At 44.6% G+C, this 19370-nt stretch overlaps 3 protein-coding genes across 7 annotated transcripts in view; 1 reads left to right on the forward strand and 2 right to left on the reverse strand.

The window, feature by feature from the left end:
• LOC139046726 (uncharacterized) overlaps positions 1 to 6533 on the reverse strand; it is a 45842-nt gene extending 39309 nt beyond the window's left edge. The window contains exons 1-2 of one of the 3 annotated variants that reach the window (XM_070532228.1): positions 2179 to 6533; positions 97 to 196 (exon numbers count right to left, since the gene is read on the reverse strand). The gene's annotated coding sequence lies outside the window, so the exon portion shown is untranslated. The remainder of the gene's footprint in view (positions 1 to 96; positions 197 to 2178) is intronic. The other 2 variants (XM_070532226.1, XM_070532227.1) reach the window with 2 other exon arrangements.
• The window catches only part of LOC135913067 (gastrula zinc finger protein XlCGF57.1-like), a 106852-nt gene that overhangs the window by 65762 nt on the left and 21720 nt on the right, over positions 1 to 19370 (forward strand). Inside the window, exons 1-3 of one of the 3 annotated variants that reach the window (XM_070532224.1) lie at positions 6546 to 6917; positions 7506 to 7652; positions 7920 to 7994. The exons of the other annotated variants lie outside the window; for them this stretch is intronic. Coding sequence (XP_070388325.1) covers positions 6716 to 6917; positions 7506 to 7652; positions 7920 to 7994 — 424 coding nt within the window. The 5' untranslated portion in view covers positions 6546 to 6715. Of the gene's footprint in view, positions 1 to 6545; positions 6918 to 7505; positions 7653 to 7919; positions 7995 to 19370 lie in introns of those variants that run through there. 3 annotated transcript variants of the gene reach the window in all.
• On the reverse strand, positions 13123 to 17580 carry LOC139054991 (uncharacterized). Its single transcript, XM_070532696.1, has 5 exons — positions 17237 to 17580; positions 16483 to 16598; positions 15847 to 16049; positions 14381 to 14495; positions 13123 to 13232 (listed from the first exon to the last, which is right to left on the reverse strand). The coding sequence occupies exons 1-5, from the start codon at positions 17578 to 17580 to the stop codon at positions 13123 to 13125; spliced, it is 888 nt and encodes a 295-aa protein (XP_070388797.1).

Genomic DNA, 19370 nt, shown 5'->3' on the forward strand with positions numbered 1-19370 from the left:
CATCGTGCCAGTGCTGCTAGAGGATTGCTCACTCAATATGAAAGTTCAGTTCCAATCATGCATACTACCTCTTGGTTTAGCTTAAGGATTGCTTACCTCAACAAAATAATGCCTCTTGTCACTCTCAGTTGTCCCCATGAGTTTAAAGCAGTCTTTCACAACCTAGGCTGAGAACACTCCCAAGAAATGTTGTATCCTGTATACAAGCCATGCAAGTTCCTGTAATATTTGAAGGATCCACATCTCACAGTATAACACAAGGTTGTGAAGAAGACAAAGGCATATTGAAATGAGCATGACAGCTCAATGCCTACTGGCAAAGGCTTTGCAAAATTTTTACAGCAATAATGCATTGTGGTGCCTCAGAACCACTGGGATTAGCAAGATTCCACTGTAACTGGAATGAGAAAATACTGTGTTCTAATTGACTTACAGTGCGGTGTTAAGCACGACAGCAGCACTGCATTAAAGCATCAATGTTCTAATCGATTTTCCTCAAACATGTTATGGTACGACTTTTAGTGACTAAGCAGCATTTGTACAAAGGCACCAAGCTGGTTTGCTTCAAGAAGTGTCTTCTGATCTATACTTTGAGCAAAAATGTTGCACTTATTGCTGGTTCTTTGGCATGCAAGTCTTAAAAAAAATGGGATTAGCATGCATCTTACTCAGTACCAGAAACTTAGCAAGTGGACCTACTTGGCTTGGACCTTCAGGGTTACAGATACATGGGCATTGACATGTACAGTCAAAGACATAAGAAAGTGCCTGGGACCTCCAAAATCGTTCGTAATACTGGTCACTTCGTTGTAAAGATTGTACACCACACCGCCGCTAACAATTGAGCAGGCTGGACATGTTAAAGAAGAGAGAACCCTTATTCTATGAATTAAGGGGCACTTAGTGAAATAGGTCACTAGTATTTTTGTTTATAGTTTGTGTGGCTGAATGTGCGACTAACATGTCACTAACCTTGCTCAAGTTTAATGTTATTGACGCATGCGCAGCAGGAGTTGAACGACAATGACTCGCCTTCCCTTTCTTCTTTTACTCTCTTTATGCCCATTGCGAATTGTATATATTTGTGCACACTTCAATAAAGGTGTTGTCGGCAGTCAGCGCTCGTTCTGTGTCCTTCCTTGTCCGTGTTTTTTGGTGCTGTTTTAAATATGAAACATCTTCAGTGGCTTTCTTGATGACCGACGCCGGAGTTCTACGGCAGACATCCGTTATCCTTGCCTTGAACTAATCTGACTCTATCTCAATTACGTAAGCAAGATCATTCACATAAATAACCCCAAAGAAAGAAATCGAGTGGAGAGAGGTCACATGACCTAGCGGGCCAATTCACAGGCCTGTGCCTTCCAATCTATTGCGCATTAAAAGTCGCATCCAGCCAGTTTCGTGCTTGGCTGCTGCTGTGTGCGGGTGCCCTATCTTGCTGATACCACAGAAGTGGAAGAGGTGACAGCGGGACTTCACAGAGAAACTCATCCACCACTCCTTCAAGGATTTTGTTGATGTAACACTGTCCAGTGAGTATGTGATCAAAGAAGATGGGACCGATTATAGCACCAGCATAAATTCTGAATCACAATTTGGGCAACTACTGGTACTGGTGCCTATTGCACTTCACACAGCGTGCATTGGAGTCCCTCCACTAGTGCGCATTATGCAAATGTACCTAGGCGTTTCGGCGAAAATTGGCTTCATCTGTGCACATGATGTTGCTCAAAAGGTATGATGACTCATGGGCTTTTGCGAGAAATTTAAATGATTCTACGGGTCCCTATCTTGCAAGCATTGTTGCTGGTTAAGGTGGGGCGGGTGAAAGGCTGTCATTTAGAATTCTCCAAACTGACTTGGAAATTGGTACCTGGGCGGCCACGTTCCGCATGCTAGCATGAGGATTTGAGGCCATAAATGCTAGAACATCCCTGCGTAGGCTAGGACTCAAACGTGGAGTCCTCAGCCGGTTTGTTGAAGCTGCCGGTTTGTCTCAGGTTTTCACAACTTCTGATGATAGTCGATGCATTTGGTCTACCGCCACACTTCCATTAGTGATATACATATTTGCAGTCTTCCTCTTGTTGCCATTTGCAGATGGCAAGGCGAGGATCATGCTTACTGGGTGCTCATTAGAGAAACACATGGCAAATGGGATGGAACAAAACGTACCTTTAAATCTTTGCACTGACGTCAATTCACTTTCGTGGTGACAGGTTCTGTAGCAAAAAAAAAAATAAAAAAAATCCGTGCACTTTATCTACGCTAAAACAACAGCTATCACAACTTTTTTCCAGGTAACACCAAACGAGACGTGTTACTTCAGCAGGGATGCGGCAGATGAGGCATTAGGTCGATCACAATGTGTTTCTTTATTTCCTTTATTTCATCCTGGATTACTCAGAGGGAGCATGTTCGAGGGCGCTGTTTTATGATGCGAGTGGGAGCACAGTCATGTGGTATTCTCCATATTTCACAGGGTTTATTTATCTATCATAAAAAATTAGTACGCAATTAGTACGTCGCTGAAAATATCGCAGTTAGATGTCCCTTGGCTGTGCCTTTAGATGCCTCATTTATAATTTGATAATTATGATAGTACATGTCGACTTAGATAATTAATTAAATGATCAAATTAAATCTGTAACGAAAAAATTACTAGCAGCTACTGCAATGTACTGTAAACAATATTCGCTAGGTTTTCTTCGAGTAACGCATTGCTCTCTTTTTAAATCTTGGTGCATTATAATTAATTGGGACACTCTGTATATATTTACGTTTGCATGTAAGTGATGATGTTACCATCCGTAATAAATGTTGTAAGTTATTAGAAATGTTCTTTTTTTCATGAGTCGTTGACATTACTTACTGTAAAAAGAAGCAACACCGAGACACACAACATTCACGTGCATTTCATACGCCGTTGATAAAAGAGTCTGCTGACGGGGTCAGTGAAGTTTATAGGTTTCATTCATGATCAAAAAAGCACGCAAAACAATTTGAAGCGTCGTGAGCATACAACAACATATTCATTCTCTAGACATAGGCTATCCATACCGTTATAAATAATTCTTGATTGGCTGCCTCCATCTCTTTCAAAAATATTATAAACTTTGTCCTGTGTGTATATTTAAATATATTGCATATGTGCATGGTGTTTACAGTGGAAATTTAAAATAATGTTGAAGTGAGAAAGTATGGATAAGGCAGCCACCGCGAGTGCTTCTGATGGCCGTGTCCCCCTATTGTCAGGATTTGAAGAAATAAAGTGACCCGCCGTGGTTGCTTTGTAGCTATGGTGTTAAGCTCGAGATCGCCAGATCTCGAGCTTAACAGCCATGTTATCTCGTGTTAAGCTCGAGATAATATGGCTGCTAAGCTCGATATCGCCACATCTAATCCCGGCCACGACGGCCGCATTTCGATGGGGGCGAAATGTGAAAACACCAATGTACTTAGATTTAGGTACATGTTAAAGAGCCCCCCGTGGTCCAAGTTTCCGTAGTCCCCCACTATGCGGTGCCTCACAATGAGATCGTGGTTTCGGCAAATAAAACCGCATAATTTAACATTCTTTTTTGCAGAAATAATCGAAAATATTAATTAAAAGCCGTTCAAGTCTGCGCCAACAAGGATGCAGTAAGCTATTAGCCTCAGTAAAATTTCAAGGGAAAAAGTCGAGGAAAGTGAAAAGAAACCTCAAATGATGTGGGTGACAAAGCACTGGTATTGGCACTTTAGGTGTGTGTGGGGGGGGGAAGGGGGAGGGAGGCTTCGGCTTCGCCTAGGGTGGGGGGCTCAGCCCCCCCCTCCCCCGGGAAATCTCCGGAGGGGGCTCGGGCCCCTGAGCCCCCCACATAGTCTCCGCCTATGCTGCTATGGTAACATGGATGGTATTATATGTGCATTTCTCAAGTGAATAAATTAAACAAAGTACAAGAAGTTCATTTTCAGGGGAAGCAACACTGAAGCAATCAATTTTGCATCCTTCCATTTTAAGGTGAAAGCCTTAGATGCCTATGCTTCAAGGTCTCATTGTGAGGTACAGAAAATATCATGTGACCCAAGGAAGGCCAGAAGCGAACGAAAACATGTCCAGCCATGTATAAGACATGATTAATGATTATCGAAGTTATCACTATGTGGTACCTGTTTCCAAGTTCCTGTGATGATGTCAAAGGTTATTTCAGATGCACTGCTTCATCACTATCATTATATACAGTTCTTTCATATGTGAATGCATTGCTTGTAGAAGACAGGTAGGTAGAACCATAACGCAGAATGGACCATTTGTTAAAGAATTGGTTTTCTTCAAATGACGATCCATCTAGTATAAGATTTTTATAATGAGTGGGACATTGCACCAAACTGGTAGCCCATGACTGTGAGGTGCTCATTGTTACCAACCTTCTAGTGAAAAAAATATACTTTCAAAGAACTACCAAGAAAAGAAATGTATAGATATTGTTTTATGATGGCCCTTGAGAGTGCACTTTATGCGTGAGAGGGTGAATGTTGCAAGTTTACAGAGATGCTGAGTGCATAATTGAATCATAGTGTCCGTAATTATGTATGTTGATGCTAGTTTTTCATGACAGATATAGAATGGAGCAAAAGTGCTTAATAGCTAGTGCTGTGGGTAGCTGAACAGTGAGAGAGAGAGAGAAGGGAAGACGGAAAGGCAGGGAGGTTAACCAGACTGAGTCCAGTTTGCTACCCTACATGTGGGGAGGGGAATGGGGAGTGAAAGAGAGAGAGAGAGAACTTAGGTGTAGGATGTCTATAGTCGGGCACTCAAGTCTGTTCAGCGCTTTTTCACTGAACAGTGAAATGCACATTATTGCAAGGACCTGAACTTTAATCAAAGTGGCGACAATAGTGGTCAAAGTTTTCTTATTATTTGTACTAATGCAATGTGAAGTTGGGGATCACGATCCTGGCAACGAAAAATGAAAATTAATATGACAGCGGCCATTGTCAGCTTAAAGAACTGGGTGGACAGACAGACATGGGAAACCAGCACTTAAGTGGTGTCGGAGCAAAGCTGGAACTTATGGCTGAGCCAAATAACTTATAAGGGCTGTGGCGCACACGATAGCTGCGCGCGGGTATGATATACTAGAAATCATCAAGCAGTATCTGCCACATGGTGTTAGCACATGCTGCCTGCACTGATAGATCTCCCACCGAGCTCCTACATCTATACGAATACACAGCTACAAAATACATGCCGAGATGCAGGATCCGTCCAGTAAAGAGAACAAATTCACCAGTCGCCTAATATGACATTGACCGACACCTACAGAAGTCGCTTAATCATTTAAATAATTAGGTGAGAATGACTTGGTTCGACAGGCAAGGTTCTGACTGGTGTTGTATAAGTCGCAGGTCGCTTTTTAAGTCGCGACGATAGATTGGATTTTTTACAAGCACTGCTCCAGGAGGGCACATGCAACCGGAGGCCTCAGGAGAGGACCTGAGGTTATAATAAAGCAGGCGGCGCAGGATCCCCAGGGCACCCAAGGGGTAGTGGGGAGATCAAAGCTGGAAGCAGGATAGTCCGTAGATTGGAGTGGCGGAGGCCTAAGCGTGCTGGACTTAAAATAAATATTATTACGTCCAGCCGCCAACTTGTGACGCCAAGACTTCTGCAACAGCAGTCAGAAGTTTGCCGTTTGACATACTAAGGCAGCAGCGGAAGCGGACGAAGACACAGAAACGTGAAAAAAAGGACCCCACGCTACAAGTTAGTAGTATTTTAAAGTTTAAATTATGGCAATTGAATAACGGGCAACTGAGCCCTCTCGAAGCGTTCGACGCATGGAAAAATTCGCGAGGACGGTAAGATACCAGTGTGACAGAGGCACAAGCAAGGAACGAAAACGCGCACACAGGGCAAACTGTAAAGATGCTATATATTTTGCTATATATGTAATATATGCTATATCTATCAAGTGACTAGTGCCATGCTCTAATCTTCAAAGGTCGCAATGCTTTCGCAATGAAATTGTTGACAGTGTGCGCTGTGTGTGTATCTTGTGTTCTGGCTCACCGCTGATCGCGATCACGCCCGATCCTGATCGAATTTCGCGGTCGTGATTGCCTCCTTTGGACAAAATGAGCGAGAGACCCAATCACAGTCGAGAATTTCGGTCCGGATCGGTGCCGATCGCGATCAGAAGTATACGTGTGACACTGGTAGTGACAGGGCAACGCCATATCATACTCGCCTTCACGGGAGACCACTGACCAAACGACAACAATCGTTCGCGCCAGTGCACTGTGCCAGCAACACCCAAGGAGACGCACGAGGAAAACTTGTACACGACGCACGGATCGCCAGCCGACACATGGCAAAATGCCGCCACGCCAAGGCACGCCTAGGGACAGAACGAGCAAAGAAACTGCTCCTCCGTGGTACCTAGGTAAAGGGAGAAATTTAAGGCGCAAACGCCCCCAGATTTTCTCTCTTGCACCCGCTGAAACGACTGGCCAATCCCGTGAACTGGCGTTTCCTCTAATGACCGTCTCGTCCGTCAATCCGCCTTTTGCGACGCCGAACTGCGCATGCGCAGTGCCCTAGCGGCTGAGGAGCGAAGCGATTTGGCAGGCGCTAGAGCAGACGGCGGGCGGCCGGGGCAGCTGCGCTATTCTCGCTGCCGCGCGCACGGCACGCCTTCCTAACATATTGACATCGAAATTTGGTGCGATGCCAATGTCGTGTGTCGCGTACGGCTGCAGTTCACGTGACAGTCCCAGCAGGACAGTGCGATTTTTCCGATTTCCGTCGGTAAAACGAGATCGACAGCGCCGTGAAGCCTGGATTAGGGCTGTGAAGCGGCAAGATGCGCAAGGGCGTCCATGGCAGCCGTCAGCAGCATCTCGACTCTGCGGGAAGCACTTTGTGACAGGTATGCATCCACATACGTAGTTCTCTGTTTTTGTCGTTACTGACTCATACGAATAATCTCGAGAAAGACGCAAATGTGTTTGAGCTAGCGAAACAAACGATCTCTTGCTCGCGCGAGCCGGCCAAGTGAAACGCGGTGCTTTATTTTTTTTTAATTCTTTTTTGTCGTCATCTCTGTGCGGCCGCGTTGTGCTTTATTTTGTTTTTTTTGCTGTCATCTCTGTGCGGCCGCCGCTAGAACGCCGTCTTTAGCAACTTTACACCGTGCACACTTTTACTACTTCATAAGCGTTCAGCGAGTGCTCGTGATGTCGGCGTAGTTATCCGTTGGAGCCAAGCGCGCCTGCACTGCCGGGCAGATTTGGAAACGGCGTGCACTGTTTAAGTAGCTGATGGTGCTAGTTAGCAATCGCTGCTATTTGTCGTTTCATCATTCTTGTCGACACCGAGTATAGTAATATTTCTTGAAGAAAGCTTATGTTCGTTTAGCGAATAGCGATGTAGTACGGTTTGTACTATGGCTCATTTTCCCGTGCTGCGCTTTCTGGAGTCGAGTGGCGCGTCTTATTGTGTAACGGACACATTCCAGGGGCACCTTCACTGTCACCCAGACATCCGGACTTCATACCGACGCTGTTCGTGTATACAGACCAGTTCAGAAAGAAGGACGCGGTCGACCGCCATGTTCGTACCGCGGCGCGTTCCAAGAGGAAAACAGGCGCTCCACCAACAGCAGGTATCACCGGTTCTGGGCATACTGGCCATTTTCTGGCATTTTTGTAGGTGTACATATACTTTATGTGGGTAAAACACGTATGCTAACTGACATTCTGTTGGCCTCCCCATTGCCTGTGTATGTACGCCAAGCACTATGGCACACTATAAAGGAATATATGCAGTGGTGAAACGTGATATTTGCCCTAAGAACTACACTTCATGCCCTATCCGAGTCATGCGTTTTTGTGTGTACTCATACTATTTTATTACTCACTTTACGTCACAGGTACAGAGGTTTCAGGTCAAGGAGGAATTTGTAAAGGTCACAGTGATGGGGAACCAGACACGTCCTGTGTTCAGGGTGAGCAGTGGCTTTTGAACTAATGGCAAGCACACTGTCACATTATGCAGCTGGAAATGTTTTCTGAGGCTCACCTTATGTTGCTCATTGCGAGTCTTGCACGTTTGCGACATATGAATTATCCATAATTTGCTTTCAGGTGACCAGGTCATTAGAGTAGTGCACTCCGCACAAAGTGCGAATGCTCAGAGTAAATGTCAGTGTTCAATGAATTGTGTCTAAAGCAATAGCGTCACTTTATTGCATTTGTTGATGCAAATGCAGGTGCAGACTCTTCATTCGACGAGGAAGGAGCAGCTGATGCACTCTTGCTGCTTGCAACATCCCCAATGCTCACTGAGCCACAGGAGGTCCTAGAGCCAACGCCCTTAAGCAGAGAGGAGAACACTGACCACCTATTAACTGAAAATGTGGCATTACAACGGAAAGTCAGGGATCTAGAACTGCAATGCAGAAAGCTAAAACGCTGCACGTTTTCTGTGGATACTATTCACAAATCGTCTTTTAAGTTTTATACAGGACTGCAAAGTAAGGAAGTTTGAAGCACTCTTTAAGCACATTGAAAAAAATGCAGAACGCATGGTTTATTGGGATGGAGGAAAAACACAAGCAAAGGAAAGACAGCTCTCCAAGCGCGAAGAACTTTTCATGGTGCTGTATAGGCTCAGGACTGGTGTTTGTGCCAAGGAAGTGGCTCGAATCTTTGGAATTTCTCAGTCATGCCTTAGTCGCATCTTTTGTACATGGGTAATTTTTCTCGATAAAGAGCTCTCAGCATTGACAAGGTTTCCCACATTAGCAGAGATCAAAAGGCACATGCCAATGGCATTCAGTGACTTCTCAAACACTAGAGTCATCCTTGATTGCACAGAGGTGAGAATCCAAAGACCTTCAAAACTACAGGCACAGAGGCATACTTTCTCCTCGTACAAGCATTATAACACATTCAAAGCACTTGTTGGGGTAACACCAGATGGCTACGTTTCATTTGTGCCAGATTTGTGGGGTGGGCATGTTAGTGATAGCGAAGTTGTCGAAAAATCGGGCCTACTGGGTTTATTAGATGCGGGGTACGGTGTGATGGTCGACAAAGGCTTTAGGTTGGAGGGCGTTTTTCCACCATCTATTCAAATCCACATGCCACCATTTAAAATGGGGAACCAATTGTCAGCTAGTGACGTGATTGCCACCCGAAAAATAGCTGGCGCTAGGATTCATGTTGAGCGAGTCATAAGACGTATCAAAGAATTTCATTTTTTAGACAAACCACTGCCAATCAACATGCTCGACATTATTGACAGCATTTTTAGGACTTGCGCCTTTTTGTGCAATTTTCTACAGCCAATCATTTCAATCAATAATGAGAACAAGTAGCCAGCTCGCACATCTCTACTTCAAATGAGCCTCCTTTACCATGCTTATGACCAGAAGAGACCAGATTGTGTAACAACAGTGTACTCTCATACTATATCACGTGTACTTACGACGACGCTGTCTACTGTGCTACCTTCTGAGGAAATTTGTATTTTCCATCTCTGAATAAATGATACTGCTTTTTCAGTTATCTTCCATGTACACTGCACATTTATTTTGTTATGTCTATAGACGTAACGGCTATAGTTATCACCAATGCTACACAATTTGCTTAGGCCATGCTATTTCTTTTCATTTTGCCATAGAAAACAAAATACTTCGAAACAGTTTAGCCGAGCTACGAGCCGAGTTTGAAGCTTTTAAGCGCACGGCAAACAACAGCACATCACAGCAACCCATACAAATTGCGGACCACACTTCCAAATCGCCACCACAAACATCACACAAATTGCGGACCACACTTCCAAATCACCACCACAAACATCACTGCAACAAAGTACCGCCTCCAGCACTCGTTCGTTAACGCTGCAACAGTTAGCACAAAACATGCAACTAATGTTCGCAGAGCTACTCAAACGAATGGTAGAAGATGTGCAAACAAAAGCCGCAGCCGTCCCCCGAAAGAGGGTCAGTCAAAGTCCGGGAGCTCCTACCAGGACTCCGAAAGCTATAGAGCACACTGATAGCGACAGTAATATCCATGGATAATATGGCAAGCAACACAAAGAGCGGACACATTGAAATCTGGCAATGGAATTGCTGCACGCTACGCACTAAATTGGCTAATTTCACGCACTACATAGAATCGACGCCAATCCCTCCCGACGTTATCTGTATTCAGGAAATAGGGAAACAAAATCAAAAACTCAAAGGCTACGAGCTTTATGCTCACCCTGACTACCCTCAAGTAGCCACCTTTGCCAAGAAGGATGTCGCGATTAGCGTAAATTATTTTTTCCGGGAACCTATTCAGCACCAGATAATCACAATTTGGCCGCAGAAAAGGGGCAAACCTAAAACAATTATTGTCAACGTTTATAGTTCTCCCAGAGAACAACAGGCGGATTTTGGAAACGTGGTGGCTACCGCGGTGCGACTCGCTCAAGGTAGGGACAAATTAATATTGTTAGGCGACTTTAACGCGCTACGGACTTTTTCAGCTAACTCAACCGGATCTCCCAACGCGAATCGGGAACAGCGTGTCCCAGGACACTTCCCCCGACCTCACGTTCACCAACAACGAAAGTGAGACGCGATGGACGAACCTAGGTGAAAACCTAGGAAGTGATCACTATATCTTAAGCATATCGGTTAATGCAGCCAGGATTCGAAGAGCTATTGGCAAGGCAAAGCTATCCGACTGGACCAAATTTCGTGAAAAACAGAAAACAATCGGCAGCATAACAGACGTAGGAGAATGGGCCGAGCAGATCCGAGAAATTCACTCTAGGGTCACCAAAACAATTGAAACGACAACGGAGGCTCCAGCCGTGGATCGTCACCTGTTGCATCTCTGGGAAGCCCGGAGAGGCCTCACAAAAAGGTGGAAAAGGCAGAAGCTTAATCGTAAACTCAGGATACGGATAGCTCAGCTAGCGCAGGAAGCTAACGAATACGCACAAAAGCTAAGCGACAGCAATTGGTGTCAATTCAGCGACTCGCTTCGGGGCACGTTGACTACAAAGAAAACATGGCGCATTCTTCGAAGTATGATTGACCCGGGAGGAACAAAAACAGTCGCGAATCGCACACTTAAGCTGCTTGAAAACGAGTTTGAAGGTCGGGAAGCTGACATCATAGACAAAATTAAAGAGATATACGTAGGTACTGTACCGACCGAGCAATCCACCAAACCCGTTTACGAAGGTCAGGACCAACCGGAACTGGACGCCCCCGTAACCTTTGAAGAGGTTTACGCAGCGGCACACTCCTTCAAGAAAAACACGACCCCAGGGGTAGATCAGGTCACGAACGCAATGATTCGCAATCTAAGTGATGACACGCTAAAGAGCTTGACCAAATTCTTTAATGACACGGTCTGGACAGAGGACGGCGTCCTTCCAAAAGAATGGAAGGAAGCAAAAATTATTCTTATTCCAAAACCAGGTAAGCCTCGTAACATCAACAACCTTCGACCCATCTCCCTAACGTCGTGCGCGGGGAAACTCTTTGAAAAGGTTGTGCAGGTCCGGCTCTCGAACCACATAGAGCTAAACAACATGTTCCCCTCCAACATGTTCGGTTTCCGACCCCACGTGTCAGCGCAGGACATTTTTCTACTACTAAAGCACGAGGTCCTGCACCCCAACAGAGGGTCGGAAGATAAATTTGTACTGGCATTGGACATCAAAAAGGCCTTCGACAGCATCTCCCACCACACTATTCGCGGTGAACTGTGGACCGCGAATTTATAACTACGTGCGCTCGTTCCTCAGCCACCGCACGGCCACAATCGGATTAGGCTCCACGAGGTCCGACACCTTCAACTGTCCCGACAGAGGTCCCCCCAGGGAGCTATACTCTCTCCACTGCTATTCAATGTAGGGATGAGAAAGCTAGCCCTGGAGCTAGATAAGCACCCGAATCTCGGTTGTGCGATATATGCCGATGATATCACGTTCTGGGCTCACCAGGGGTCCTACGGGGACAAGCAAGAAACCCTTCAAAAGGCCATAGACGCAGTCGTGGAATACGCGAGGGCGGCGGACATGGCATGCGCACCCGAAAAATCGGAATTCATTCAGGTGCATGCGAAGTACGCAAGAAAGAAGGACTGGGTGCTGCTCACTTTGACTCTCGACGTGGTGCCTCTTCGTGAAGTGGAGACACTCAGAATATTGGGGATGTGAATACAGCAGAATGCTGGAACATCTCACACCCTACAAAAACTAAAGGCAGTCACAGGAAACGTGGCCAGAATGATAAGGAGAGTGGCAAGAAGCAGAGACGGCCTAACTAAGGGAGAGACCATCAGCCTGGTTCACGCATTCGTAATTAGCCGACTCACATACGCCCTTCCGTATCAGGCCATTGTTTTGTCCCACCTCCTTTACAATGACTTCATTCTCTTTGTGGTGTACATATTTTTGCAGTAGGGGGCTCCTGCTTTCTGCAGGTTTTCAGATTCCTTTTGGCAGTGCCAACATACCTGGCAGAACTATACAGGGGAAGCCCTCTTCTAATTCGCTGGGTCAGCTCCTCAGCTAGCACAGCATTCCTATAGAAATGCAGTAGTGCTGGCAATATTTCCTGAGACCACATGGCCTCATCAAAGAAAATCCTTTCGACGTGTAAGGAGGATGCAATGGATGCTGCATTAGTCCACACAACGAAGTCGCACCAGCTAAGTCCTGTCACTGCCATTTGGCCCTGCAACTGATAATAGTATTCATGCTCCCTTTTCAATGTAATTTCATTACCTGTTGCCCTACAACAAAACTTTAGAGAAGCTGCAGCTTCTTCGATACTTTTTCCTTTGAAAGAAAACGGGCATTTAACTTCTAGCAGCCCCATGTCACTGCCCTCAAATACCAGTCTATCTGGGGATGCAGCAATAAACGGATGCTCAGCATGCACGTGCAGGCCTGTATATCCCACAGTTATGGTCTTATCCATGCAGGCCATTAGCTGTTCATATGCCTGAACGGCATCTGGCTCGTGCACATTTCCATAGTGCATGGCTTCAGTTTTATAGCTCCGCGGGTAAAGTATCTCTTTAACAATACTGTCAGGTTTCCGGCACCGCACAATTCTTTTAAACATTGAGGCAGTTAGCCGACCAATCCGCTCCATGTGCCAGGTTGGATTTGCGGCCTGTCCAACCATTGACTCGAGAACAACTGCTCTGCTGTCCACCGAGAGGGCCTGTATAGATGCAAAAAAAACAGTATTGTTAATTTATAGGTTTAGAATCCGTTTTACAAGTCGTACAGCAAGCATTACATAGTATTAAAGCAATGAGAAGTAGCATGACGTCAACAAAGCATCACTTGTCATGGCAATGTTGAGCTATTTGGTGGGGATTCATCGTGGAAGGAAGTAAGGGGTGCAAACATGGACACAAGAGAACCAGACAACACAAACACTGCAGATAGGAGCTAAGTGTACTAGAAATGAAGCTTAAAATGAGAGAAAGTTCAGCTAGTTGGTAGCGAATCGCACTAAAAGAAAGTAACGCATGCAAACATGGATACAAGAGAACCAAACTAAGTAAATGCCATGTTGTCTAGTTCTCTTGTTGGTGTTTGCACGCCTTACTTTCTTTTATGTTGAATCACTTGTCAGAAACTTAATACCATTAGGTTAGCTTTTATTTACTCCTACAAAGAAACCCCTACAGGCCTACTCAAAGAGGCTAAAGTACTTAGGTTGTGTCAAATGACACAACTGCATATTGCAACGATTAAAATGTAGGTAGATACTAATCTCCTACAAAATTGTACAGCTTACTTTCACAGTGACATAAGAATTTTTCTGCAGCTTGTAACTTGCATGTGCTCATTATGTTTTTTTTTTTTCGATAATTATGCTGGTCAACATAGCTAAATCGTAGAGTTGGTTCAGTATTGCAAGTATTTAAACATGCCTAAAAACAAGAAGAGCAAGACAAATGTGCATGCTTTCAATTCCATGCTCTGCTAAAACACAGTCAACATATATATATGACAAATGCCGTGCATGAATCCAGGTGATGGACTCATGCTAAAGGAACATCCATTATACATTCACACAGTGCTTCACAAACGTGCCATAGATGAAGCAGATATGTTTGAGGACCCTGTGGGTGCTCACACACATCGAGTTATGCGACAGCCCTGTAAAAGTTAAGAAATGACAAGACACTAAGTCTAAAAGTGACTGCTGCATTATCTGCTGCTCAGTGGGATACTTGTGAAGGTGATGCCCAGAGACATAGGTGGGCATTCTTATATAAATGAGACAGCCTCAGAATGACACGTGCCAAGACAAAAAGTTGCGAAAAAAGTAATAAACAAGGAAGTGGACTTTCTTACCATCAAACCTCTCTTGTATGAGTCTTTGACAGGTCTCACTGTGGATGTCTTCAATGTCTGGGACCAGTGGAGTGTCTGAAGCTTCTGGTGCCACTTCACTGGGACTGTGTTCATCCTGGAATATAGTGCTTTACATTAGACAGCGCAGATAACATGCAAATGTTAGCTTAGTGACTACCTTGAATAGTAGTGCAGCTTGAAATATACGAAGCAGCATAGTAAAGATTTGAGGATTTTGTAAACAGGTCTTTGACAGCATCATATTGCGCCAGTGGTGAGAAGCGCAACAAAATAGGTTCAGATTGTGGTCTCATACCTGGCATGCCTTATTGCGCATGGTTGTTAAACAAGCAAACTCAGTATTGTACTTCTGAATCATTTTTCACATTTTATTTATTCGTACTCTAAATGCCTTCTTTCAGGGTGAGCAAAGAACAGTTTTGAAAGTAAGCAAACTACAAGCTTACTAGCATTAGAAAATTAAAAAAAAACAACATTCAGATGCAGTGACATGAACTCATGCTAACATGTGCTTTAAATCAAGAGCAAATGTAAATATGAAAGTGCAATAATGTGCATGTTGCAGAAGGGGATAGAAAAAACTCAAGCCATACGTAGAGTTAAACAGTAATCAATGCACATCAGATATGCCAACGCAAGATTTAAAATTCTTTAAAATTAGGTTCAGCAGCTCTGTGTAGAGAAGTTATTCCATTCAGCTATAAAGCATGGTATGAAAAATCAAGGGACACTTAATACACGTAACTAAGAAAACTATGTACAGATAATTTAATAAGACTTGCCCAGCATGCTATACTCACATGCTTTGCTGCATAAGTTGCGGGTGATTGGACAGTCTCGCATGATAATTATGTGAATCACATGTGGCTATAAGAATTTATGAAGCAGGCACTGGGGAGTTCATCACCGACTTGATACCTACAGTATTACAGGAGGCGTCAAAGGTCTTGTCTTTTGTAAAGGCACACAGCATTTGAAAGCCCTTAAATGTATCACACTTTGGAATTCACAGTCCCTTACTGCTGTCATGGACAAGACAAGCTATAGAATGGAAGTTGAACAGATGTTTGTGTCAGTTTAACAGTGTGTATGTGCATGAATGCTCTCGCATTATTTCAGTCATCACGAGATAGGTTCTGCCAGAATTTTTAAAATAACTTTGGCTTTAAAGAGGTTTAGTTGCCTCAATTAACCAAGACTTACATCACAGGTTTGCTGCATCATCTCATTGCTAAGCTTGCTGATTGTTTAGTGAGATAAAAAAGAAAGTCACCATATATAAACACTACTGACATTAGTGTTATACTGATGCAAACTGTACTTCGCATAAAAGCACAGTAAAAGGGGCTCTCAAACTGTTCCTGTCTGTCGTCACATGCTGATGGAACACTGCTAACTCTTATTTTAACAGATCACAAGCATGCAGAGTTAAGTGTAGCACTTACAAGTGATTCTCCTGAGTTTTCTTTGCTCATATAACGGAGAAGCAGGCAGTTTGCTGCCACCTTTTCGAGATCGGCAGCAAGCAGAGATGGGTCACTCGGTGAGAGCCCTGGCAGTGGATCAAACCGCCGCCTTTTCGCACCTTCATGTTTCCTTGTGTGAAAAGTGATGTCTTGCAGAGGCAGAGGTGGCTCATGCTTTTTGACTGAAAAAAAAAAAAGTTTTGTTTGTACAAGTACAATAACGAAATTTTAAGTGCTTCCTGTGATGTTTAGCCAACGACCACATCCATTGTAAGAAAATAAATGTTGCAGTTTGGGATTATTTTTTCTCTATGCAGGTCTTGTAGTTAAGAATTTATGAAGCGACACCAATATGTGTTCTTAATTAAAACCAGTAGCCTATATTTGTCCACATACCAATACTCATGTACGCTGTAAACAATGTAGCTGTGTGAATGAGTTGATATTCAACAGCTGCTACCACGAATGCAAACAATTTTACAACACGTTAAATGGTCAACACGGTGCCACAAAGAACCGTTTGCAGAAAGGGGCCGGAAGTGTGATCACAGATTTTTTAGGCACTTTTGCCGCCTCCTATGTTAACTAATGCTTGCTCAGTAGTAGCATTCTTACCTTGGGCAGGAACAATCCAAGCACATGGAACTTCCGTGCACGTTGCCGCATCCTTTTGCGCCAAGTGAATGGCATGAAGGATTAACCCAACAAAATGTTGGCATGTGCCGCTCAGGCTGCAAGAATGAAATGGAAGAGGAGATGAGTTTTCATGCTCAACAGGTATTCATCAAGGAAAAGATGGGATCAAGTGTTTATGAATTCGAAAGAACGGGTTTAAGTTCACGTCACTCAACGTGAAATACATGCGCCAATCTCAGACATGAGCCGCACACCACCACTCGCGCGTTGGCCTTGTAACACCATGTGCACACATTAACAGCATCATTGAACGATGCGATGCGGCTTGTCAGACAGCTATGCCGGCACGAAATTAGGTACAACTAGCGGTTTTACAGTAAACAGCCAAACTTGGAAGTCATTCTCGTTATATGCCTCTAAATAGTGTACTGTGTGATACCGGCAATCCAAGGCTGCGTACGGTCGCAGACAAGTGCAAATTGGTATGCTGCACGACCGTGTCGATCGGTATACATGCAAATGCGCAAAAACAAGAACTCCCCGCTTTCTTCATTTACAGTATGTGTATTTTTTCAACATTTAAGCAACCGTATCTTTATATAAGCAAACAGCTAGCCCAAAACGGCAGGGCCGGTATAGTTATGAATTCCAAAATTTAACCCATCAGACTTAAATGTCCTGCACTCGGTTCATGCAGGTCGCGCTCCAGATGTAGAATAGAAAGCTTGCTCACCCTGCGGGGCAGAGGCAATGACCAGCCAGGATGGAGCCCGACGCCTTGGAAATCGCGGCGTGCACGATGTAATAGCCGCCTTTCATTGACGGTAGGCAGATACTACGCAAAAGTCTGCACGTGGATTCTGCTGACACGTCGTTGTACATGACGTTGCGCACGTATCCTTCTTCTTGGAACATCGTTCCTTTCATTTGCTGTCGTGCGAAGCGCGCTCCGCTTGACACCATGTGTTTTTCGAGCTGCGCTTCCGTGGGTATTTTGACGTTACCGAAGCGCTTTTTCCAGCCGTTCGTCACGCTGAAGAAACCTCCAGGTACAAAGCAGTCACCAGCGGGCTCCATGGCTAGCGGACGGCGACAAACTGTGCGCACACGTTGTTGCGGTTTTCACTCACACGCTGCTTGCTTGCACACGTGTCTCGCGTGCGGCGGCTGTCTGTCGTGGCGAGAGCGGCGCCTGCCAAATCGTTTCTCGTGGCCACCGCACAGTGGCGCCACAATGCATCGCAAAAGGCGGATTGTAAGCTGTACTCTAGACCTAGACTTCTACAAGCCAGCTGGTAGCTCAGCTAAAACTCCCTCCACTTACGGCTAGTAGCCACTTTGGGAAGCACTGCTGTAGCTGCCGCGTAGACATTCAATGTCCAGGCTTTTTTCAGCTTCGCAGATGCTATAATTAGCTCTACTTACCAGGTTTACGATCCTGGACGGTTGAATTCATATTTTACATGTCACTACAAAAGCGCAAGAAAGGCAACGACCACAGTAAAATTTTCACCTTGACTATGGTCAGTGTCTCTCTTGTGCCAAGTTAATTCCCAACCAGATGAGCTGTTGTCAAGTCCATGATTTCATGCCAAATATTGCAAATATCAAATTGATAATAAGTTAAGGAAGTAATAAATACAGTGCAACAAAATTCTTTTTGTCAATTCATAGCACCAGTACCGAAATAGCTATCCCAGTGTTCACAAAGAAATGTATTTGTGCTAGATCTATGGAATGTTCTTCCACTATTCGTAAACTGCTCCTTGTAAACTGCTTGACAACAGTTTTCGCCTAAGCTTGGGCAAGTATATGCATTTCTAGTGATCAAGTGGCATCAACACTAACCAACAATTGTTTACGTAAGTTGGTAATGAAACATTATTGGAGGTTTTCATACGAAATATGACATATGGCACTATGCATGTGCAGCAGATCAAGCGACTTTACATTATGCCCCTATATTAAGAATTTAAGATACAGCCTAAACAAGTGTAGCAATTAATCCCAAGCATATACTGAGTGCACAAAATGCATTGCAGTCCGTTCATTTTATTCAGCCATTCTCAACATTCAAGCACCATGCCTGTAAATAGCTCTACACATTCAGAGTCGGAAAGGACGATTGTATTGTGACACTAGTGGATCAATATTAGCATACTATACCGTGCATGCTGGCTATAGCAGTGCGTCTCTATGTGACATAGTGCAACAAATGTACGATTCTATTTCCCATGTCCCCCGCAGGGGCGTCTGCGTGAGCAGGCGTTTGGTGTGTTGCGACACCACGTACCGGAGCACACGAGGGTTGGACCCTCCCGCGTGTAGCCGTGCACGGCTTAGCCGTGTCCGGGGAAAAGGCAATCCTTGGGGGTTGAGCCGATGCCAGGTGGTCGGACCGTTAGGCGCAGGCAGCACACCTCTTTGGCCTCTGCTTTACGTAGACAGCACCCCCGTACTGACCCACCCGGGTGAAATCGGCCAAAATGACCGAAAAATTATGACCGAAAAATTATGTTTCCGCCAAAAATGACCGAAATATTATGGGAACACCTGCTTTTCCACGTCTACTTGATCGTTACCCTCAAAAGAGGGGTCTTACCGATGAAATTCTAAGCCTCATCAAACCAAAAGAAATTTTCCCCTAATTTCCAAGTTGTGCACAGCGAAAAAACGAAAAAAACCAGCTGGAACCGTATCCCCATTCCTTGTTGCAAAAGGCTTGACTGATGCACTTGGCTTAGGCTATAAGGTCACCAAAATGGTGAGCGGGGACCTCCTCCTTGAAATCCATGATAAAGAACAGCACAACAAACTAAACAAACTTGTGGCATTTGGAGACATTCCTGTTACCGTTTCCCCTCATC

The sequence above is a fragment of the Dermacentor albipictus genome, chromosome 1 (genome assembly GCF_038994185.2).
Source record: "Dermacentor albipictus isolate Rhodes 1998 colony chromosome 1, USDA_Dalb.pri_finalv2, whole genome shotgun sequence".
NCBI lineage: Eukaryota > Metazoa > Arthropoda > Arachnida > Ixodida > Ixodidae > Dermacentor > Dermacentor albipictus.

Coding starts and splice junctions, on each gene's coding strand:
- LOC139054991 (XM_070532696.1), bottom strand. CDS start 17,580: ATGGAGCCCGCTGGTGACTGCTTTGTACCTGGAGGTTTCTTCAGCGTG. Junction 14,496..15,846: donor AAAACTCAGGAGAATCACTT/GTAAGTGCTACA, acceptor ACTATATTCCAG/GATGAACACAGTCCCAGTGA. Junction 13,233..14,380: donor CATACAAGAGAGGTTTGATG/GTAAGAAAGTCC, acceptor GCATCTATACAG/GCCCTCTCGGTGGACAGCAG.